A 21,107-nucleotide genomic window follows, 5' to 3' on the forward strand; every position below is an offset into this window, starting at 1 on the left:
GTTATGGATTCAGAATGTATTCTATATCAAAATAATTTATTACGAGAAGATAATTTTTGTCAGGTCGTGGTTAAATCCAATTAAGTCCGAAGTATTTTCATGTTTCAGTTTTTGATTGTATTAATTATGTTTCCTTATGACATTTTGAATAATCAATTATTTTCAAGTACGAAGTCTTATCAGCGGTAATGATTTGTGCTGATGTCCAAAAACTGTTTCACTCCCGTTTGCCAGAGTAACTGCACATGAGAGTTGATTAAAATCAACTACTAAAAAACCTACTATCTGGACGTCGTTTTACCCCCGTTCCCCGCTAGGTTCGTGTTAAATGCATTGTTACTGTATTAAAATATAAGATACATTTTTGCAAGGGTAGGGAAAGGTAACAGAGGATAACTTTTCCCGATTCTTCACGTTTTCGACCCGAGGCTATTGATTAGATTTCAAGACAATTATAATGTATTTTGTTTATCCTAGAACGTAGTATTACAATTTACACAGCAAACGAGGCATTTTCGACAATTTTCGCTGCATACAGTGCTGCTATCCTGAAAGTTGACAAGGATAGGATGCAGGATAGAAATATAAAAGTTCAGTTCTACCTTAGCCTATCCTATCCTATCCTGCATCCTGTAGCCAATCAGATTCGAGTATAAATTTCAGAGTTATTTTGCGAAACGAAAATTGGCGTAACAAGGTATTTTCAATGTCATTTTATTACGTTATACAAGTTAAACCATTAAAGAATCATTATTATATCAAGAACGTGGTGCATAACATTGATGGGCGCTAAACTGTCGGTGCTACATCTTTGTCAATTCGTACGTAAGTACGGAGTTAATGCGAGAATTCGATGCAACATTATATTTGACAACGTCAGAAATAGATTTCTGTATTTACTTCATTTAAAGTCTGCAAAGTAATAAAAGCTTGAATTTATAAACGACCAATTCGGCATTTTAAAAGAAAAACATGTATACAAGAAACAGACATTGCTTCGCGTTTCATATAATTTCTTCGATGCCCAATAACAGGGACGCATCTTTCAGTTCGATATTAACCTGAACATATCGAATTACATGTAATAAATGTTAGCTAGCTATAAATGCTTAAAGCTGCTTGGTCCGATTTTATATCAAATTTTATGCACGCTTTAAAACGATGGCTATGCTTAGTATATGTATAATAATAGATATTGCAGTAGTTTTACCCGTCAATTATGCCAAATTTCAATGAAGAAAAATACGTACAAAATTTGCTAACAAAAACAAACGACATTAAAAGGTACCGCGTTATTTCGCCTCATGATAAATTTCGCCCCTGGCGACGAGACGGGTATGGTTGTATTACGAAATTGATATCGCTTTAAATAAAATGATCAGACAAATTACAAATCAACATGTGTACGTTTTGTTCGCTAATATTTCTAAAGTCTGCTTTCTATACAATCGATGCATAGCAAGCGGGTTGAATAACCCCAATCATTCGGGGGACGAAACAAGCGGTTTCTTTTTCTAAACATTCCCGTGATACATTTTGATTTGTTTTTTCGTTTGCCCAAAGAGAAATTATTTTTATTTACCTTGGATATTTCTAACTTTGAAAGGAGACTGATTCTGCTGGTGTAAATAGGAGAAAATCCATAACTTTCTAAGATAAATGATTTGAATGAAAAAAAATAGAAAGTGGTGAGTTAGTTTCTCTTGCATGAAAGTAGGTTCTATTGTTAAATATTTGAGAAAGCATGATTTTCAGCATTTCATCAGAGTCACTCAGACTGGTATCCGTTCGTCGTCGTCCCTCATTGTGCTTCAGGTAAGGTTACGCCGGGCGTACGCCTTTTAGTGAAACGGGCCCCTGGGCTTTATGTAAGCTCAAAAAAATGTTGTCACTTATTAGCCTTGGCTAGATACATCTCTGATAAAAACACTTTCAAATTGTTTGTTCAAGCATGCACTTTATGTTATCTGAAAGAAAAACTGCTTGAAAACAAGGGAATTTTGGTCCTTTGGAATTTAAAATTTTGTTGTCGTTTAAAACAAATTCGTGCATATTTGTAGGATTTTTAAATTGAAGTTGTTTTGCCAGTTATGTCCTTTAATTGACTTGTTTTGTGTTTTATTGTATTATATTTACATTCACTTTCTTTTCCCCTATTAAATTGCATTGATTGATTTGAGTGATATTTATGCATAACACAGATGACCCAATCACTAAATCTGGTGCGTATGAATACATTCACTATTTTTCAAAGAACATGACTGACTCTCCTCGCGACTTCAAACCGGATTACGACCCGATATTATGCTTACGCTGATTAATATTTCATTGTTGTGAATATTTTCTAACAGTTAAATGACTTCAGTTGATTATTGTTTTAGTATACTAAAAGTAAATTCATCAGATTACAGAATGAAAAGTAAAATTGTGTTACAATGATTTAAAACGCTGTGGACTTTTTATATCAGCATAATTCGACTGTTCCAATGGCTCTTCCGTTAATTGTGCATTGCCCATTGAACAAGGCAGCGCTAGCGCGCGTTATTCAACTTGTATGCACACACCGTTGCAGTTATGAGACCACATCTTTTAAAAAATTATGATTCAATGCTTAAGTGAACCCTGCCATTCATTTTGGGTACATGTAATACTGTCAAGTAGTGGGGGGCGTGAGGTTTATACCGAAGCTTTTTCCCTTTTATTAACTTCTTGGAAAACTTCATGACCGATTCTTTTCAAATGTTAGGGGAAAAAGGAACAAAACTTGTAAATTTTATTACAGTTTTCGCGAGGGGGTGCTCTTCTAATTCTCTCTCTCTCTCTCTCTCTCTCTCTCTCTCTCTCTCTCTCTCTCTCTCTGGTGTCTGTTTAGCGAGTAATTGTAATAAAAGGGACTTGGACACGATTTGATATAAAAAAAAATTCAATGTCTAAAATGGTTTACTTGTGCATTTTAAATGATTGACCAAAATACTGAATGTTAAAGTCAAGTTACAAGCGAGATACAGTGGTAAGAATTCATTGTTATGTAAACAAAGCTCGAGTTTTATAGTGGTTTACAAAAAATGTAATGTAGAGAATTACCATTTCTTAGACGAAACGTTAAAAACAATTTATGCTAATTCAATATCTTCATGAATACTATACTCAACAAAAGAAAGATACATTTGACTGAAACTTACACCAATACAACACTTATGTAAAAAATGATAATATTCGAGCTTTGTTTACAAAACAAAGAATTATGAACCCTCTATATTGCTTATAACTTGATATTTGACTTTCAAATTTTGACTATATACTTCTATATTTATCAGTATAAACATTGAAAATGGAAAAATAAAATTTTATGGCAAATCGTATCCAAGTCTATTTAAATTGCTCATAGTAAATGTGTATAATAAATGAAAAAAAAAACTATAATTGTTTGTCCTAGTACAAACATAAGTTCAGGGTTTTTTTTTATTAAGGAAGGATTTTTTTCAATATTATTTAAGTGGACGCCAACGATAGTAAATTATATTAGCAGGAACCATTAACTTGAAACAAGTAAGTTTTAAATGTCTAGTAACTTGATCGGAATGATGCTAAAGGCTCAAACAAGTTGATCACTTTAATTCTTGCAAGTGCTAGTTTGCAGGAACCATCCACGCGAAATAATTGAGTTTTAAACGTATGGTACCTTGATCAGAATGGTGCTACAGGCTCAAACAAAAGTTGACCACTTTAACACTTACAAGTGATACATAAAAAATGCTTGAAATGATGTTAAGTTTTAATTAATTTTTGATTCAATTAAGAGAGTCGTCTATATATACAATAGATTATACTTTTATAATTATACAGTTATAATTTGTATGTAAAAATAAAAAAAACTATCCAAACAGTCTGTTTCTGTTAAATGTCGACTTTGTTTCTTTCCATATTCACATCAGATCGGGGGATTCACTAGTAAGTATTGGCTCACAGATATCTTGTTTATCCTATACTTAGTTTTTTCCTATATATCCCTAACAAAAATGGGATATTTTTAAAATGTCGTTTAAGATAAACAAGAGCATGGTAATTGTGTAATTTGCGTTTTTTTATTTAACTTAAACTAATTATTGTATAATATTGAAAATGCCTGAAGTTTGCAAAAGTGCTATATTTTTTACTAAATCGTATATTAAATGCGCTATACCTTTTTGTACATAATATTTTTCATTAAAATTTGGTTTAATTGACTGGGAAACTATTGAAATGTCTATTATTATACATGTACTTAGCTAAGGTAGCTAAACACAGTTTCGTATAAAATCCTGGGAAGGGGGGGGGGGGGGGGGTTCTCTGGGAAAAAGCATGATCGGTAGGGATTTTTCTGCTATTTAATGCAGTATACATGAAAAAAGTATATAAAAAATTTCTAAAAATAATTGAGACCGTCAAATAAAGGGAGGTAACTTAAAAAACATCCGGATTTTACGCGTGCAGAATTTCATTAATTTTTTAGCGGGAAATATAGCTCTTTAAAAACCTAGCGAATGAACCCTGAAAACCTTGCTCTTGAAAATGCACAGAAATTAAAATGACTGATTCATTTGCATTCTGCTGTTGGGGGGGGGGTCTAAAATGCATGGGTGTACTGCAATTAGAGGCATCCTTTTGTCTTTTTTCCTCACGTTTGAGTGCCAATTAAAGTCAAGCTTTTTTGTGTTTGCATTATTCTTTGATCCAACAGGGAAAATGAGTGTAACGTTAGATATATTATGTATTTTATTTTGAATGTTGTAACTCAAAATATCACAAAATATTATCAGAATAAATTACCGACTCAAAAAACTTCTAACCATCCTTACTACTGTAGTCAAAACACGGTTCCGACGGGTCACTCGAAACACACCAAAAATTGTTTTATCGTTGTCTCGTATCTCTAGATAGCACATTTTTCTCCTGAAAAAAATGTAGTAAATTATTATATTTTTTATTATATCTGGGTCTTGTCTTGATTTTTTTTAGTTAAAAATCATTCTACGGCGACACTAACACAAATATACCTTTACAATTCTAAGGAAGAAGGCTTTAGTTTCAATTTAGTAGTGCTATGTTCAAATATATATTATGATAAAAATAACTTGATTTCAACACATATAAAGGATTACGTGTACTCAGAATGAAAAAAAAATCATCTACATGTATAATTGTGTGTTAAAGACCTTTTATTGTCACAGGTGCTAATTGAGGACAGGATCGAACCCCACCTCTCCACCCCCACCCCCATCCCGCCCCAACATATATACCCCCGGGACTTTATTTTTCTTTTTTCTTAAATTATCCTTTTATGACATATTTCTAATCTATTTTATTCATCCATTCTACAAAATTACATAAAACAAACATTTTGGAAAAAAAATCAGACTCTCTGTACATATAATACAAGAATGTTACTAACTTCGTCCATCTAGAACCAACAGAAGTAAGGGTTTATCTCAAGGAAGGTAAATCGTAACATTATTTTCTCTTTTATGTCTTCCATTGTAATACACTCAGTATGCGTGCCTTCTTTTAGATTTTCCATTTTCAAAGACGATAAAAAAGTTATCGCGGCTTGATTAGAATTCATACTTCTTATGAATTGTACTTTTTTCGAGTTTGCCATGCAATTCTATAAATCTCTCGGAGTTGTCTTCCTTGCGATAAAACCTCACTTTCATTGGTTCTACATGGATCGGTTCAAAACTTGCATCTTGTCGGTAAAAATTGTCCTATATACCTAATAAATGTATTTACACGGGCATGGCATGCAGATATTCAGTAATGGGAATTATTGGGCTACTACATGAGGTCACCGTTTTACTGGTAGATGTCGTTTGATACATATAGTACATTTCAACAAATAGTCATCGGCAGTGCCTCTCGGCTGGCAGACGAAGTTAGCAACCTTTTTGTATTATATAGAGGTACACGTAGAAGGTCTGATTTAAAAAAATATATATTTGTTTTAGGTAATTTGGGGCAATGAATGTATAAATTAGATTAGAAATATGTCATAAAAGAATAATTTAAGAAAAAAATAATAATAAAGTCCCCGGGGGTCTATAATCTTGGGGGTGGATGGGGGGGGGGGGGGGGGGGGGGTCGATCCTGTCCCCAAGCACCAGTGTTTATTGTAGTGTTATTTTTCACTTTCAAAAAAGTGGGTCAATGATCTACGTTTTGAGTTATAGCCATTGAATATTTTTAGAAAGTTTAAGAAAAATCCCTTAAAGTTTTACAATATTATTATTTAGATTTTCTTAATTGTGATGAAAATAATACAAGTCGCTAAACTCTTTTAGAAATAAAAAGCAATTTATAAATAGCAGTAGCACTAAACAGATACAAACCATTAAGTTTTCATTGACAGTTTTTATAAAATATTTCAGTCGGAATTTCCTAAATCAATTTTCAAATCTCCACCCATTTTTTATTCAATTTAACAAAACTTAATAAAACTAAAACACTAATAGAATTAAACTGATAATATTGACATTCTGGTGGCATAAAATTTATATGAAGTCAATGATTAAAATTTTGAGATATAATGTCTATTAAGCAATTAAAAAAAATTGTAGTATGTGACAAACGTTTTTCTTAAAGAAAAAAGCGAGATTTATCCAGCATAATATATTCAAAATTATGTTGACTAACAAATTAAATCTGAACTTTAAATATTATAGTCCTGCCAAAAATATTTCATAGAAAAACAAAATCTGAAAAATAAAGTCCGAATTTCCTCTGTTTTGCTACAAGCCCAGTTTTGTTTGAGACTTATTCCATAATATAGTAAAAATATCGAACGTTATGTCAATATTAATTCATTTCATTTTACGTTTTGTGTTTAGAACAATTTTTACTCATGACAAAATCCCGTATGTCAAACCCTGTCAGTACACAACGTCCTCAACCTATTTTCAATCCAGGAGACGTGGAAAGACAAGAAGGAAAATATTAATGTACTCAGTTTAGTTAATTCTAATAGTGAATTTGCCCAGATTCAAATAAAAAAGGCAAAAGTTTTACAAAAGACATTCACATTTATAAAATATATTACGTTATAGAAACGGGGCATCGTCTAGCAGACGATATCATGTATATTTGCTTTGTCATAATTAAGGGGATACTTATTTAATCACATTTGCCATAATAAAGGGGATACTTATTAAATCACATACTGTGCCTAATGAATTTGAAATAAGGAATAAGGAATCATTCTTTGAGTATTATGAGGTGATAATTTCGGTCGGGGTGTGATCAAATCCAATAAAGCCCGAAGGGCTTTATGATAGATTTGATCACACCCCGACCGGAATTATCATCTCATAATATTTAAAGAATGATTCCTTATTACTTATATTTATATAATTTTAATCCATTGTACGATTCACTATTTAAATATATAAATAAGCAAACCCCACTGGCGCCCCAATTTGTAGTTATGGATATTATAGTACAAAATCGATACGTAGTGTTATCACAGGCAATGACACTGGAAAATGTAAATATATGAAATTATCAACAATAAAAACCGCTAATAACAAATAATCCGTGTAGTTCAATATACGAGACACAATACACGATAGGTATGGAAACAAGTATTCCTTTTAAAGGAATGATCGGCAATAATGATATATTGATAGTTTTACAAATATAGAATATTTTGAATCTGTACATCATAATTTCATCATTATAAACCGTCAACAAATTTGATTTTGAAATAAATTTTGGGAAAGCCGTTCGTAAACCCCTTGTCTAGTTTTATATTTTTAACGTAATTATTAAATGTTAATGTATCTTATCTTCTTCAGAATACTGAGTAGGGCTCTTCAAAGAGCATTAACACCACAGGGGCCAAGCCCTTTTAACGTTAATTTCAATGTAACCATAAATAAAGAAAGGGGTCGAACCATGACCCAGATAAAAAACTACCAGCTCGCTTCAAAAGCCTAATAAATCAATTATTTTTTACAACACTTGCAATATGCGTGTATTTTTCAGAAAAATAATGTCTAAGATACACTCATGCCGAATTTAAAGTTGATGGGTCTTAAAATAGCGAAAATATACGTCATTATTCTCTCGAATTCGCCAGTTTATTTTTAGTAGGACATTTACCGGTCCAGGGCTCACGATGGGATTTTGCCTCTGACAACAGCAGTATTGCAACAAGTCGAGAAACATTCGCACTTATCTTTTAAACTCTCACATCAAATGCACGCTACTTACATCCTTAAATTCCGATAAAATTCCGTAAATACTCTCCAAACTGAACTTTTATTCTGCAGCCACATTGACTTCTGACAGGGCCAGCCATTTTGACGTCTTCGAAAAATACTGATTCTGATTGGACCATCAGGAATATTAACCAATGAAATTGAGTTTAACATTTTCTATCACAATGGCCGGTCTGGTCAGAAGTTGATGCATAAGCCGATCACAATAACAATTGTTAATTGATAATACGTCTTCGATATACCTGAATGTTGAGATAAAGGCCACAGCGAGTGATTTATTTTTTTCACGTACAGGTTTTTGAATAAATTCTGCTTCATAAGAATACAAAAATAGATCTGATAACAATGGGGCACAATTGATACAGGACAACAGATTGTTGGAAGACTTGATTTCCAAAAACTACATAGATGCTGTCTATCAGAAACTCAAGCATCTTTTTACTGTCAACTTCAGAGTACTTAACACTGTGCCGGATAATTATGCCAGTGCCAATGTGGCATTTTTGCACCCGTCTAAGCTGCATATATCGAAAAATTCAAATATGCCATATGATAGATCATTGCTTACAGAGTTAACAACCACCTTTGTTATCATTGTATCCCACCTGTCAGGTGAGATATTTACCTTTCAATAACAAATTCCTATAGGAAAATAATTTTTCCCATAGGAAAAACAATATTCCTATAGGTAATTTGAAATTTCCTATCGGAATACAAGAACTTCCTACATGAATTTTAATTCCGATAGGATTTGATAAAATCCGATAGGAAAACTTAATATCCTATAGAAAAACTACATGTCTGAATCAAATTCCTACAGGAAATACCATCTCCTACAGGAAATATAATTCCTGTCGGACTTTTAAAAAATCCTATAGGATTGTCAATATTTCCTGTAGGAGAATCAATACTCCTATGGGAATTATCATTTTCCGACGGGATATTTATTTTTAAAGGTAAATATCTCACCTGTCAGGTGAAACACACTGAAAACAAAAGTGGTTATATACTCTCTAGACAATGGTCTAGCATTTGGTATACGTGGATTTTTCCGAAACTGCATCTTAAGCGGGTGCAAAAATGCCACCTTGGCACTGGCATAATTATCCGGCACAGTGTTACTTGTTTGTGCAATCAAAATGGTTTTTAATAAAATATTTTTTTTTAGATGTTCAATGACTAGGTAGCATTTATACGACTTCCATTTTTATTGAAGACACAACTATCGATGATATCAAAAAGCCTAGATTTTAATTTGTCATGAGGAATGGTTGTATAAAGCGTTGAAAATTCGCACGTTTTGATGTTATTGATTTTGGTAAGATTTTGTGACCTCAAAGTTTCTAATATTTCTTTAGAGGTTTTTTAGTATCCACATCTGATTCACACCATTTCTGATCTGCAGGGAGAAACAGTACAGCAGCACTAACGTCAAACCGCCTATCACCATATTGTTTTGTATGGACACGAGGTTGGGCAAGAGATTTTAGTTTCGGACCGCAGTTTGATTCAATGAGTTAAAATAATGGTGAAGCGCCTTCAAAACAGTCACAAGTAACTTAAACTAGATTCGAAATTTCACTGACAGCCAGTGAAAAGACATAAGCAGGGGTTATATGAGTATGCTTGTTTGTCCTTGGTATAATCCTAGTCTCTGTATTTTGAATTCTCTGCAGTCTTTACAAGGAGCTCGAGCTCAACCCATACTCAATGCATTTCCGTAATCCAGTCTAGAGGTAACGAGTGAAGACACTTAAGACCTTGCAGGCATTTTAGTGAGAAGTTTTCGAATACGACCAATATTACGACGTTCGGTTATAAGCGGGATACAGTAAGAAAAGGTCAGGTCGTGATTTGAATGCTGAATACAGAGCATATGGCTCTAAACAAAATTTGAATGACAAACTCTAGAATTATTACTTTTTTTAGTATTTTTATCAAACGTACGCAAAAACATGACACCAGCCTTGTGTTAAAACAAGAGGTTGTTATTTGTGAGCTCTGCTTCTTTCTAGATCAACTTGACAACTGACATTCCAACTTAAAAACGCACTTAAAACGCTATAACGAAAAGTAATTCTTAGCTCAATTCATGTCATATCAAGCTAGGAAGCTTGAACATTTCTACAAGAAAAAAATTAAACACATTTAAAATGCATAACTAGTTTTACTTCTTAAATAAATGATTGACTAAAAATGCATTTAAAACATACTTTTAAAAGATGAAAACCCAAAACCAAAACTAATTCTTTAACCATATGCTTCACATTGTTAGATAGTACGGATATTTCTTATCTGTTAAGAAGAAAACTTTGCCATCAATCTGTTTTCGTCGAAATCAGCATTGGTTTTAAGGTATACGATCCATATTAGGACCTTAAATACCCATCTCATATATCAAATAATCTGATATTAATTTGAACATTTTCGAGTAGAAAAAAAGATTAACCAAGAGAATTTTCAATAATATTATTACCGAAGCAGTAATTTATTAAATTTAATGAAGATTGCATTATGGCCTATGGAGTGAAGCACATTTGTAAATACTAAGAACATCAATAAAAAGATGTATTTAATCAATAGGAATGTAAGAACTGTTTAAAACAAATTTAAACTGGATAGATTTCTTAAACTTAAAATTGATATTTATAGTTAAAAGCGAATGGGGTTGGTGAGGGTTCAACTCTTGAAGAAAAGGAAAAGTCAATACTTAGGACAGATTATGTCGATGTTTGATAAGTGTAAAGCCAATACATTTCTTTTATGCATCCAGAGTCATTGAATCTAGGGCTATTATGGATCGGATACCTTAAGAGAAAAGAGTGTATAAAATTCAGGACATTTGTAAATATTTTAGAAATTGATGAAACATGACACTAGATATATAATACTCATTTTGTCCTGTATAATACATTCTGTGATTCATGTATATTTGTGTTTAAGGAAAGCAACATGTAATTTATTTAAAACATTTTCACATATAATTACCATATCTGTCTGTCCTAGCTGTAAATGAACTTTGAAAAGGTTTAGAAGGTTAAAAAATCTTGGTTATATTGATATTTAACTTTAACTTTTTAATTTTAGGGCATGCAACCATGATTGGTACTAGAACAGGAAAGGTGGTCGGATACAGTGTTCGGACCAAATCCTGCCGTGTGTGCAGTCATGCATCTAAGACAGGGACTAATCCTCAGCCACATGACTGTAAACAGAACTGGAATGGTAAATATGTTTACAGGTGGAGGAACAGAATTAAATCACATAAGATTTTCTGATAACCCCTTGATCAACATCCACATGTTTGTCTGTCCATCTGAAAATTCTTTTATATATTATTTTTACTTCTTCTCCAGAACAACTTGTTGAATTTAAACTAAATCTACCAAACTTTGCATATAAAAATCAATATGTAGAGCAATCTGATTAAAATCAGCTGCTCTGATACGCTACCACTGGTAGCGTATCAGAACAGCTGATTTTAATCAGATTGTATATGTAGAGAGCTTTCAAATTTGTTAGTATGAAATTAGGATGAGGCCTTCAAGTGGAAGATAATTATCAGAATTGAATAAAGAATCAAGGCGATATTGGGGTCAAAGATGTAGTTCAAATCAAGATGCATTGTAATATGTATACCGGTATATCAAGTTACATGTATTTCGAAATAAATTTAACCTTGTGTTTTTAATAGAAAGTGCGAAAGCTATGGAACAGGATATGGTAGTGGAAATGGTTAAGGAAAAGAAGCAAGCTGGAATACGTATAGCAGCCATTGTCGGAGATGACGATGCCACAACCATATCTAAACTACACCAGACTGTTGACCCAAATATTAAGAAGAGGTCTGACAAAAACCATTAGAAAAAGAATCTGTCAAACAGCCTCTATGTCCTGAAACAAACCTACCCATCTTTATCAGTTAGGGTAATCAGGTGAGGTTTCAGTGCTGTGAGTTTTTCTGGACAATAATTACATTCATACATGTAAGAGTAACTAGTCTTCATATTATATACAATTTTCTTTCCCAAAGAACTATATGCAATAAGGTCTTATTTCTGCCCCCTTATTTTATAAATTTGAAAAAACATCATATCATAAAGAAATTTTGATAAAACACAAAACTAAATATGCTAGTTACTTAAGAAATAAACAGCATTTTAAAAAGTTCACTGGGAAATGATCATGTGCCAACGAAGTTCATATCAGGGTGAACTTTTTAACATTGCTGATTATTACTTATATTTACCTTTGAGAATGGCCAACCATTCAGGATCATTAATATAATGTTGTTTTTATGTTTACAATTGTTATGCATTAAGCGGGTGAGATTATCATTGGGATATAAACTTGGTTGGTCATGTAAACAAATCCTGTGAAGCCAAAAGGGCTCAACAAATAATATGATCATGTAACAATGAATTTTGTAATGTCAAAAACATGGCTCACTGTACATTTAAACTAATATTTGCAAATTTACAGGTACATTCAAAAATGTTGGGCATATATGGTTGCTCAGAACAAACACAATCCTGCTGGAGTTGAAGTTGGTTTGGATGCAATGTGGAGACATCCGTTCGGAGACCATTCTTCTTGTTCGGACTGGTGTACACATAAAGAAGATCCCCATAAGCAGTGCAAACATCTTCCATTTGGCCAATGCCTAACAGACAAAAATCTACAGGAAGCTCTCGCTGGTATCTTCAAGAAGTACAAAAGCCATTCGAAGAAGATAGCTGAACTAGGTTCAACACAGGCCAATGAAAGCATTAACAACTCTATAGCATCTAAAGCTCCTAAAAGGTTGCATTTTAGTGGATCTGCCAGTCTCAACTATAGAGTTTCAGCCGCTGTAGCCCAGAAAAATATTGGTCACACTTATGTTTCCAAGGTAGATAGAAATATAAATAGATGGAAACACTTATGTTTCCAAGATAAAAAGATAGATAGATAGATAGATATCATAGATAGATAGATAGATAGATAGATATCATAGATAGATAGATAGATAGATAGATATCGGTAGATATAGACTGATTGATTGGTTTATTGATTGTCATTATACACAAAAAATCACACCAACCCAATTTGTTGTCATAACCTTTATAACGCATGTAATTTTTGTACCATAAGCTATTTTTAAATACTGTTTCCAGGTAAATGCCAGAATAGGTTTATCCCCAGGTTCCTACACCCAACGGTTGGCAGTCTTGAGAGATCTTCAACATAGGAAGAGAACAGCATTGAACACAACAAGAGCTGCCAAGAGGAGAAGACTAGAACTAAAAGCTAAAAGGTATTTTGATTATCTTTTGCCTAAGTGGTTTTCTGAATAGTTTATCTGTACACGTAAAATCATTTAATACAGATCATATATGGAATGAAACTTATGAAATGTACTCTCTATAAAAAGGTTGCAGAAGAGCTCTTGTCAGGAAAGTAGAGAGGGAAAGACATATTCCCCAGAGGTTGATGTGTGTGGAGAGGAAGCAGATCTTACATTTATTCCTCCTCCCTGTCCCTCCCCAGTCAGAGTGCCAGTAAATATTTCATCAGAACATGTTCCAGTTTACTTTGATTTGGAAACAACTGGATTAGGTATGTTTTGTAATAACAAGTACATCTTTGTCCATGAATATAAATGTGTATCTTAATGAGTCCACTCCAGAATATGGCACAGTTGTGACAATTTAAATGTTATATAAGACCTTTAATCTTTTACAGCAAGGACTTCCCACATTACCCAAATAGCTGCTGCAGCTGGAGAGTTACATTTCAGTTGTTATGTTTTTCCAAGAATTGCCATTAGCTCTCAGTCTGCGAGTGTCACTGGCATCTCTGTTAGAAATGGAATCATGTACCATCATGGCAAAAGAGTCGATTCAAAGTCCATATCAACTGCAGTTGATATGCTTTTAGATTTCTGCCAAACCTTTCAGAAGAAAATAATTCTAGTTGGACACAATGTGGAGTCTTTTGATTCTCCCATTCTTATGTATGCATTAGATAGATGTAAAAAGTTGGAATCTTTTACCAATATTGTTGATGGGTTTTTAGACACCTTGAAGTTTTTCAGAATTGAGAGACCAGGTCTTTCATCATACAGACAAGAATATTTATGTAAAAATCTTGCAGGTATAGATTATGATGCCCATGATGCTTTAAGTGATGTCCTTTCTCTCCAGTCCTTGATAAACTTTCTGAATATTGGTTTAGAAAATGTAAACGCCAGGACAGCATCGTTAACTTCTGTAAGTGCTGTAGACTTTTACAGATATTCAAATGTTGTGCAATCCAACTTGCCATCTTTACAGCCTTTAATTGGTCAGAAAATAATAAGCTGTCCAATTGCAAAAAAAAATTGCAGGTAGTGGATTACAGTTGAAACATCTTGAACTTGCTTACTCTAGAGACCCTGTTGAGGGAATTTATTCTTTGTTTAGTGAACAGTGTGGAAAGTCTGTCCGAGTATCCAAGTCAAGAAAGGTCACAGGCAAAATTGTTGAATATTTTGCATCCTTGAGGGAAAGTTAAACATGTAATGCTTAAAAAATCAAGCTTTGTACATTATTTTTTTTTTTGTCAAAGATGATTTCTAGTGTTACAGTATGGTGTGATCAAGTTTTTTTGTTACAAAAATATTGAAACAAGACTAATGAAATCTACATTTGTATTTGATAAAAAGCTTCAATTTTAGATGGATTTCTCTCACATTTGCATTTGATATTTTGTACACATGTTAATTTGGGCTTAATGATCGATTTCTACTCTCAATATATTTTTTTACATGTGTGTATTTTGAATTAAGTTAATTTCAATCTTTCTGTGATCAATGATGTGATTAATTCCTTCAATATGTAGAGAAGAACATTTTGTTGCTACACTGTATGATGCCTTGAAATTATATGAAAGTATGATAATATAATGTATGATGCATGCATATTGAATATTATTGTTGTTAGAAATTGAATAAACTGTCATGTCAATTGCTGAAAAGAAGAATGTTTGGTTAATATATTTAGAAAATTCGACACTTATGCGAAACAGAGGAAATTCAAGTTAATTTCGTAAAAAACAGTATAATTAAGTACAAAATTTTGCGTTTTTAAATTTTTTTTTTGATAAATATCATTGTTGCTATTGTTCATTTTATGCAAAACCAAATGAATAATGAGAAAAATAACTTTTTCAGTCTCTTTCCTACTTGGAAGGAAAAAAGTCAGAGAAAATTCGAGTTAAATAGAGAAAATTTGGATTATCTTTTTTAAATGACCATAGACCCACATTTTCTTTTATCTCATTTTATAGAGTTATGAGTGACCTCTCTATGTGCAGTATATCTTAAAAAGTTAGAGACTTTTTATTAAAAAATTTAATGGTACAATAATCCACTAAAATTGAGGAAATTAAAAAATTAGGGAGGGTTACTATGATTTATTTATTTATTTTTTTTTAAAGTGGAAACTTATCAAACAGCAGGATTTATCAACCAATGCCATTTTGTGATACAATATTCATGATGTAATTCAAATATTTAGTTGTTCTGTTTATTTTTTATCCATTGAAAAAAAGAGGTTACCTATCATGCTGTGAGAACTAAGAAATCACATAATATGAACCACTGTCCTCTTTGAAGCATTGTCATGCAAAATCTAACACATATACATCGTCTCTAAATATCATGAATTTACAGTAAACTGTTATATAAAGATAATAAAACTTGATTTGTGAAAAGTTAGAGACTTTTAATATCAGGATCCAACCCCCTTAATGTGCACCTCATTTGAAATGGATTCACTTTCTGAATTAATAAAATTATTATTGAGACAGAAAAAAAAATGTTTTCTGTGGCAAATATATTTGTTGAACCCAAATTAGGAATATATGGGCATTGTTAATAAACCTTTATATAAGCTTTTTTGAATATCGCTTTTAAAGGTTCAGTACCTCAAACAATACTACTCATATAAAAAATGCCCTCCCTCTCAAATTGTGGTCTTCTTAAAACCGAAAAGATTATAGTGTGTATAAATATTTTTTTCCAATTCGCCTGTTTCTGTATGATGTTTTTTTTCATTGATAACAGCATAGAGCGTTCTTCAATATAGGTTATTGTTGAATGTATTTCTAGGTAAATTGGTCACTCCTTCTCCAAGTTTGCATTTTTTTCTGTGACTATTGTAAAAAAAGATCATGGATAACTGCTTTTTGGAGTTTAACAGTTTTAGATCCATATACTTTGTATGTTTAATGGTAATGATTTAACTGAAACTTAACTTTAGTATTGGCTAATTTGAACGGAAAGGGTATATATTTTCCCTTCTACCAAGAATGGTTTTTGTGGACGATGTCACTTGTATCAGGGTAAGGGGAGCATCAAGTTAGGAGTTCTTACCCTAATGGAAAAAGTAAAGAAGTGTTTCTTTTATTGCGTGGACCCTGAGGTCCACGCAGAAAATATATAAGCGAGGTTAATCCGGAGGCTTTGGGAAAATTCAGCCGTCGCATGAGCTAGCCTGGTTCCTGTGCGTAATGGGTAGCTCAGGGAACCAGGCTAGCACACGTTTATCTGAATCGGGATCGGGATTCTGTGTCATGTGCACATTTAAGTTCAAAGGCGCTGTAATTGTAAAGTTGTCGGTAACAGTACAGAAACAAAGTATTCATTTTAAAGAAATGATTGGCATGTGATATGAACTATCCGTATTATGAAATAAGGTAATGTTATGCCGAAAATACAACATGCATCAAATAGCATAATTTGCAATGTTTTGTTGTTTTCCGAATACACATGTAACTTAACTTTACATTTATAGTAGGCGAGGCTAGAGAACTTCCCGATTAATTTTTTTTAATCATTTAAGTATGATTGAATAATTATGTCACTAGAAAAGTTTAAATCTCAAGAAAAATGCATCAAAATATGAAATTTTTAATTTACACAAAGCTGTCACTGCATAGTTAACAAAGTAGTGCGAATCGTAATGTGTGCGCAAATACTAGAATTCACCGAATGCCTTATACTATGCATGCAAACTTCATTCATAGATAGATCATAATTATTTCAGAAGTATGAATCCTTTAAATTCTGAGATAAAAAGGCAGGGCTATACATACATGTATACGAAATACAACGTACACATTTAGTGGTTAAAAGCAGATCTAGAGTCGGTGGATACTCTGATAATCTTGAGGCGTTCACGTTTCCGTTGGAAACACATGCAAATGGTCCACGTAGTGTAGTTTTTTTTTAAAGGACAGCAACTTGTTCATAACCATTTTCGTTGGATATTTTCTTGATGTGCATAAGTAGTATAATTTCTTTGTTTTCGTAGACATTTTCATCCGAAATTATATAGATAATACACCACCTCCCTCCCATTTACAAATCAAATTGTTTCAACTTGTTCAACTAGTTTTATGCGCATGTCAATAAGTAATGTTACCATACCTTATCAAAATAATATTTGTCCGTTACCATGCATTCGACATATAAAACGTACTGATAAGAGTAAATGGGCCATAGCACCAAAATTCAATTGACGCAGTCAAAGGTAGCAGGGTTTTAAAGCTTTTTTAATAATTGTAAAGATAACCAGTCTAAATTAGAATGCGCAGTAAATGATATGAGTTAATTTAGTCCAATCTTAAACTCTAAAGTGTTTAAAAACCCCAGAAATATTTATTCATTGAGTTATGAACGATGACAATTTTTTTTCCAGTTCAGTGTTGACCATAATGGATGTTTCTAAATTCATGCTTATTGGTTTGGTGCTGACCATCTGTGCATTAATATTTCAAGTCATTGGATTAGCGTCTCCGTATTGGATATTCGCCGAATCCGGAAGAAATAAAGCATACAGTGGCTTGTGGAAATCGTGCTTATCTTCTAAAGCGCTTGATACGACTGTCTGCAATGACTGGACCAACGTACAGGGTGACCAATACTGTTACACTTTTTTTTTTTAGTTTTTAATAATTTTAAACATGATTCATTAATGGGTACTTGTCAAATATATATTTATTATGCATTTTGAAAGCTTTTCTACCTGTTTATTTGAGCTGTTTTTTTTAGATTGGTTTAAAGCGGTAAGGGCCACAAGCATACTGGGATTTATTTCACTTTTGGTTGGTATTGTAATGATACTTCTAAAAATGTTTGTCGTGAAAGACATGAAGCCAGTCTTGTGTGCGGCAATAGGAGCTGCTTTCGTTGGTGGTAAGAAAATATAGTTTATAACATATGTATAATAATAGTTGATTGTCTAATATAATTGGATTTAATGAAAGTAAAACTAGAAGTGAATAAAATCACTGGTGAAAAAGTAAATTTTACTCTTCATGTACCTTTAATGAGTGCAATGTATAAATACGGGAATTTTTTTAGAGAGTATATCATTTTGCCATTCTCTGTTTAAATCATTAAGATGTATTTCTGAATAACAGCTCTCTTTTGGATAAAGAATATCGAATCTTTTCTAGAAAATATGTAATATACATGTAGCTAGAAACCACTTTAAAGTCTCTTGTAAAATAAAATACTTATAATTTACTAAATAATATTCATATTACATTGCAGCTCTTTTCATATTGATTTCAATTGCTGTGTACGCCTCTAAAGCGGACGATTTGGTCAGAGGAACCTCAGTTGATTACCATTTTGCCTTTGCCTTCTGTATAATATCGATGCTAGCAGCACTTGTTGCGGGAGCCATCATGATCGTGGAGGCGTTAAAAGCCTAAAAGTGTATGGCTAAATTATTCAAAGAAGATGGGGGAATAAGATGGCGCAAATGTCCATTCGATTTAGTAGTAAATTACAATTTTGAATTCATTTTTCCCCAAAAAATCAATTCAAATATATTATAATACAAGTTTGCAAAAGCACAATTTCTAACTATATTCAGTATTTAATATATTTAACAAAAGATAAAAAAAAATATTGCCAGAATTTTTTCCGGTATCGAACCCATAAACATAAAAACCCTAAATATATAAGGTTAGCCTGTGTCAGGTACTCTAACCACTGAGCCATTTCAGACACAACAAAGTAGGCTGTTTAAATATTATGTGTTACTTTGACCACGAATTTACGGACTTGTATTATTTTTTCAAACGTTCAATTGTTGGGATACAAAATGATTTTTTTAATGTAAAGTGGGTCATCTCTCCACGTTTTTGTTGATTGAAATCAGTTTGCTTTCAACTAGACCTTATTTAGACCTTGAGAAAAATATGGAGCACAGACCCACTCTATAAAAGAAAATGCCTTGCAGTTCTAAAAACTGACATTATTTGTAGGTTTTGATAGTACAAGACTGTTTGAGTCAATATACTCCAAGTATTGAGCATGTTTATAGGTTAAAGGTTAACAATCAATGATATGTTAAATGTAAGTTGTTTTAAATGATTTTTTTAAAAATATCAGATTTATTGCTATTTTAATTCTTCAGTAGCTTGTCCGACCGTGTATGGGCATTTTACACGCCTTATCCACTCATCTTCTTATTAATTATTTCTTACTTTGTTATAATTATGCCGCATGGTGTTTGCTTATTTCTATAATTTATAATCATATCTGAAGAATCGATTAATACCAAACACGAACTATTTAATTCGTTAAAACCACACCAGTAACTACTGATCCTTATAAGCTAGATTTACATTTCTCAAAATATTAAATTTCGTGTAAACGTTTGAAAACTCGCAATAAAAATAATTTTTTCCCCATGTTTATTAATGTGTTGGAATTTACATTGAATTATGTAAAAAAAAAAAAATGGAACTGGTACTCTGTTTTTGTTCGTGAATTGATTTGTACATGTATGTTTTGGCTTTTATGCAAACCAAAAAGATATGAAATAAAATATGTTTGGAATTACAAATTGTATTCATTATCAGTTTTGATTATACCTTAAAAGCCATTTTAGGAAAATTAAAAATAGCCAACATTATTTAATGCATGGTAAGTCTTTATGAATACTGATAACGAGGGATAGAATTTATAATCCGAACCACTTTCCTGATTTTTAAAAATATCTGAAATAAGGTTGTTTTTTTTTCAGTAAAGTAAAAATAAACAATCGATAAAAATCAAACCCATTCTCATCAAAGCTAAAAGTAATTTTACTCGAAATCATAACTACACATATTATATTCATGCATTATAACAAATTCTATCATTGGTTCTTTTGATATCACGTGTCGAAGTATAAAAATGTGAATTGACATGTACTGCTTTAAAAACTCGGATTTACCTGTACTTTCTAAATATAGATAAGGGAAATTTTGCTCTAATGTTAAAATGAATTTGATTGCCTGGCGTGATTCACTTCAACAAATCAAAATTCTCACTGCGTAACAAACAACAAAGATGGTAGTTGCAGACGTTAAATTGAAAGAAAGGTCGTTTTGCGACAATTAATGACGCGGAAATGAAAGTTATAATGGAAAATGAAATGCAAGGAACACTAACAGGGTAACTGCAACAGCCGTTAAGCTATTTCGGGAATATCTCGAGTCGAAAGGCGAGAGCGGAGACTTAAAAAATTTCGAGTCCGACAAGTTAGACGAATTAACTGCTGGCTAAATTTTACATGGAAGGTAGATATGAAGGATGGAGATAATAAAGTGTTGTTATTTCAGGAAATATGAAATTACTCTATTAATCATTTGTTTAAATAAAATATTGCTTTATCAGTATTAAAGCACAACACCGATTTTAAAACTGCTTGGAAAATAATATAACAACTGTAGCCCTTTCGCTTGGTCAATCCATAGATATATCGACTTCACAGAAAAACATGTCGACCTCGCACTTCGTGCTCGGTCGATATGCTTTTCTATGAAGTCGAT

The 21,107-nt window shown here is 32.4% G+C and overlaps 2 protein-coding genes across 3 annotated transcripts; both read left to right on the plus strand.

The window, feature by feature from the left end:
* Positions 1 to 3,852: 3,852 nt before the first annotated feature.
* Positions 3,853 to 16,401, plus strand: LOC128188654 (uncharacterized). Of its 2 annotated transcripts, XM_052859849.1 has the most exons (7): positions 3,853 to 3,951; positions 11,340 to 11,477; positions 11,947 to 12,187; positions 12,735 to 13,143; positions 13,409 to 13,548; positions 13,666 to 13,850; positions 13,977 to 16,401. In XM_052859849.1, exons 4-7 carry the CDS (start codon positions 12,760 to 12,762, stop codon positions 14,621 to 14,623), a joined length of 1,356 nt encoding a protein of 451 aa, XP_052715809.1. In that variant the 5' UTR covers positions 3,853 to 3,951; positions 11,340 to 11,477; positions 11,947 to 12,187; positions 12,735 to 12,759; the 3' UTR covers positions 14,624 to 16,401. The 2 variants fall into 2 exon arrangements, with proteins under 2 accessions (XP_052715809.1, XP_052715803.1); XM_052859843.1 differs by lacking the exon at positions 3,853 to 3,951 and having other exon boundaries at positions 10,832 to 11,477.
* A 1,329-nt stretch (positions 16,402 to 17,730) lies between these two features.
* LOC128188671 (lens fiber membrane intrinsic protein-like) lies at positions 17,731 to 20,137 on the plus strand. The gene is made up of 4 exons (XM_052859874.1): positions 17,731 to 17,806; positions 17,975 to 18,189; positions 18,328 to 18,471; positions 18,832 to 20,137. The coding sequence occupies exons 2-4, from the start codon at positions 17,991 to 17,993 to the stop codon at positions 18,993 to 18,995; spliced, it is 507 nt and encodes a 168-aa protein (XP_052715834.1). The 5' UTR covers positions 17,731 to 17,806; positions 17,975 to 17,990; the 3' UTR covers positions 18,996 to 20,137.
* Positions 20,138 to 21,107: the final 970 nt, after the last annotated feature.

The sequence above is a fragment of the Crassostrea angulata genome, chromosome 1 (genome assembly GCF_025612915.1).
Source record: "Crassostrea angulata isolate pt1a10 chromosome 1, ASM2561291v2, whole genome shotgun sequence".
NCBI lineage: Eukaryota > Metazoa > Mollusca > Bivalvia > Ostreida > Ostreidae > Magallana > Magallana angulata.

Bases quoted from the DNA above. Each gene is read 5' to 3' on its own strand.
- LOC128188654 (XM_052859849.1), top strand. From the start codon at position 12,760: ATGGTTGCTCAGAACAAACACAATCCTGCTGGAGTTGAAGTTGGTTTG. The intron at 13,549-13,665 runs GTATTTTGATTA...CTCTATAAAAAG, and splicing joins CTAGAACTAAAAGCTAAAAG to GTTGCAGAAGAGCTCTTGTC. The intron at 13,851-13,976 runs GTATGTTTTGTA...AATCTTTTACAG, and splicing joins TTTGGAAACAACTGGATTAG to CAAGGACTTCCCACATTACC.
- LOC128188671 (XM_052859874.1), top strand. From the start codon at position 17,991: ATGGATGTTTCTAAATTCATGCTTATTGGTTTGGTGCTGACCATCTGT. The intron at 18,190-18,327 runs GTGACCAATACT...TGTTTTTTTTAG, and splicing joins TGACTGGACCAACGTACAGG to ATTGGTTTAAAGCGGTAAGG. The intron at 18,472-18,831 runs GTAAGAAAATAT...ATTACATTGCAG, and splicing joins AGGAGCTGCTTTCGTTGGTG to CTCTTTTCATATTGATTTCA.